The 1,671-nt window shown below is 48.3% G+C and overlaps 1 protein-coding gene across 1 annotated transcript; it reads right to left on the bottom strand.

Annotated features, from left to right (window-relative positions):
* Positions 1-575: 575 nt before the first annotated feature.
* On the bottom strand, positions 576-1,216 carry LOC131157925 (uncharacterized). The gene has a single exon (XM_058112393.1). The coding sequence runs from the start codon at positions 1,197-1,199 to the stop codon at positions 612-614; it is 588 nt and encodes a 195-aa protein (XP_057968376.1). The 5' UTR covers positions 1,200-1,216; the 3' UTR covers positions 576-611.
* Positions 1,217-1,671: the final 455 nt, after the last annotated feature.

Genomic DNA, 1,671 nt, shown 5'->3' with positions numbered 1-1,671 from the left:
GCCTATTGCAGTTGCAGACTCTTCCTCAATCCCTTCTTCCAGTTCGCAACTTGAAATACTACATTCATCACACCAAAACCATGTATATTTTTAGGCTCTCAGCAGCCAGCTAGCTAAACCATGTACAAATATATAGTGAAAAGAGAAGTATAGACTTGCAGATCGAAATCAGGGGAGGAACCAGAGGATGAAAGTAAAGTAAATACTGAAATAGATTAAAATATAAAATATGTATGTATGTTAATATTGATATATGCAAATTAATAAATGCAGGACGAGAAGCAGCAGCAGAAGAGAGAGAGAGAGAGAGAGAGAGTAAAGTAGAAGGGGGGGAAAAAGAACTAACCTAGCTATTCTTCACACGCAGAAAATCCAAAAAAGGCAACTGAGCCACTCCTTTTTCCATGTATCAGATTCTATCAACAGTATGTAAAGTATAACGCCCTTTTTCTGGACCACCCACCATCCATAAACATGAACCCTACCTAAACCCTACTCCCCCACAAACCCCACCCCCCCCCCCCCCCCCCTCTCCCCCAAAAAAAAAACCAAAGAAATTAACCAATAAAAGGGGAAAAAAAAAAAAGAAGGAAAGAAAATGAACAAGCTATTTAGTTTTCAGTATTCAGGCTTCTTTCTTCGGCACCAACAGCTACCGTACCATCTTCATCATCACCCAAGAACCTCGCCAGCATCTCATCATCCCACTCCACTTCCACCCCATCGCACCCGTTCACCCCCAACGACCCTTCTCCCATTACTTTCACCTCCTCCTCCCCTCCGCCGTCCTCCACACCAGCAGCCGCAGCTCCCGGAAACGCCCCCCAACCGCAAGTGTCGACGCTTGCCATGACAGATGCCTCCCAGTCGGAGAAAGACGACCCGCAGGTCTCCTCGTTCCCCACGTTGATGGTGATGTACGAAGACGAAGACTGGAATATCACCGGCGACCAGTACGAGTTGTCCACGAACCTCATCCTCGGGGCCACCGGAGTCCCCGTCTCCTCCTGCAGCAGCTTCTGCATCAGCTCTCCCGCCGTCTCCTCGTTGACGGTCAACCACGCCAGCATGTCCCCGTCCTCCTCTCCGTCGTTGTAGCAGTCCCCGGCTACGTCCGGCGGAGTCCTCAGTCTCTTCCCGGAAGCCTCGTCGGCGGTCTCGTGCCCAGTCATCCCCGCCCTCTTTCTACATTCTTCCATATTTCCTTTAGACAGGCTAATAGATCAGCGTGAGGGGCAGAGTGGGGTCTTTGTTTATATAGCGGGGAAAGCGGTGCCAGCGTGGCGTGGGACCACAATGCATTGACGTGGCAGGAACTGTACTGTGTAAGTCTGTATTTGCATTCAAGTGACGTGGCAGGGACACGTGTCGGTTGCGTGTTTTCCGTAACCACCAATAAACCCCAAAAATAAAATAAAACAAAATAATAATAATAAGCAGTGATCAGGTGTGATCGCTGTACAGGCACGAGACAGCGTTGATCGTCAGATATCTCTGTCCGTACGGATTGGACGCTCAGCGCGGGCGTTCGGGTCGGGCATGCCCGAACACAGAGTCAAGAAAATCCGCAATTATTAATTAATTACAAAGACAACCCCTCGTTTAATGGGATTTTTTTTTCTGACCCTTCACGTTTTAAAGGTTACATTCTGTACCCCTTCGAAATTAATT

Source organism: Malania oleifera, chromosome 6, assembly GCF_029873635.1.
Source record: "Malania oleifera isolate guangnan ecotype guangnan chromosome 6, ASM2987363v1, whole genome shotgun sequence".
In the NCBI taxonomy this organism is placed as follows: domain Eukaryota; kingdom Viridiplantae; phylum Streptophyta; class Magnoliopsida; order Santalales; family Ximeniaceae; genus Malania; species Malania oleifera.
Note: the sequence above shows the minus strand (reverse complement) of the source record. Positions and strands in the feature narration are given on the sequence as shown.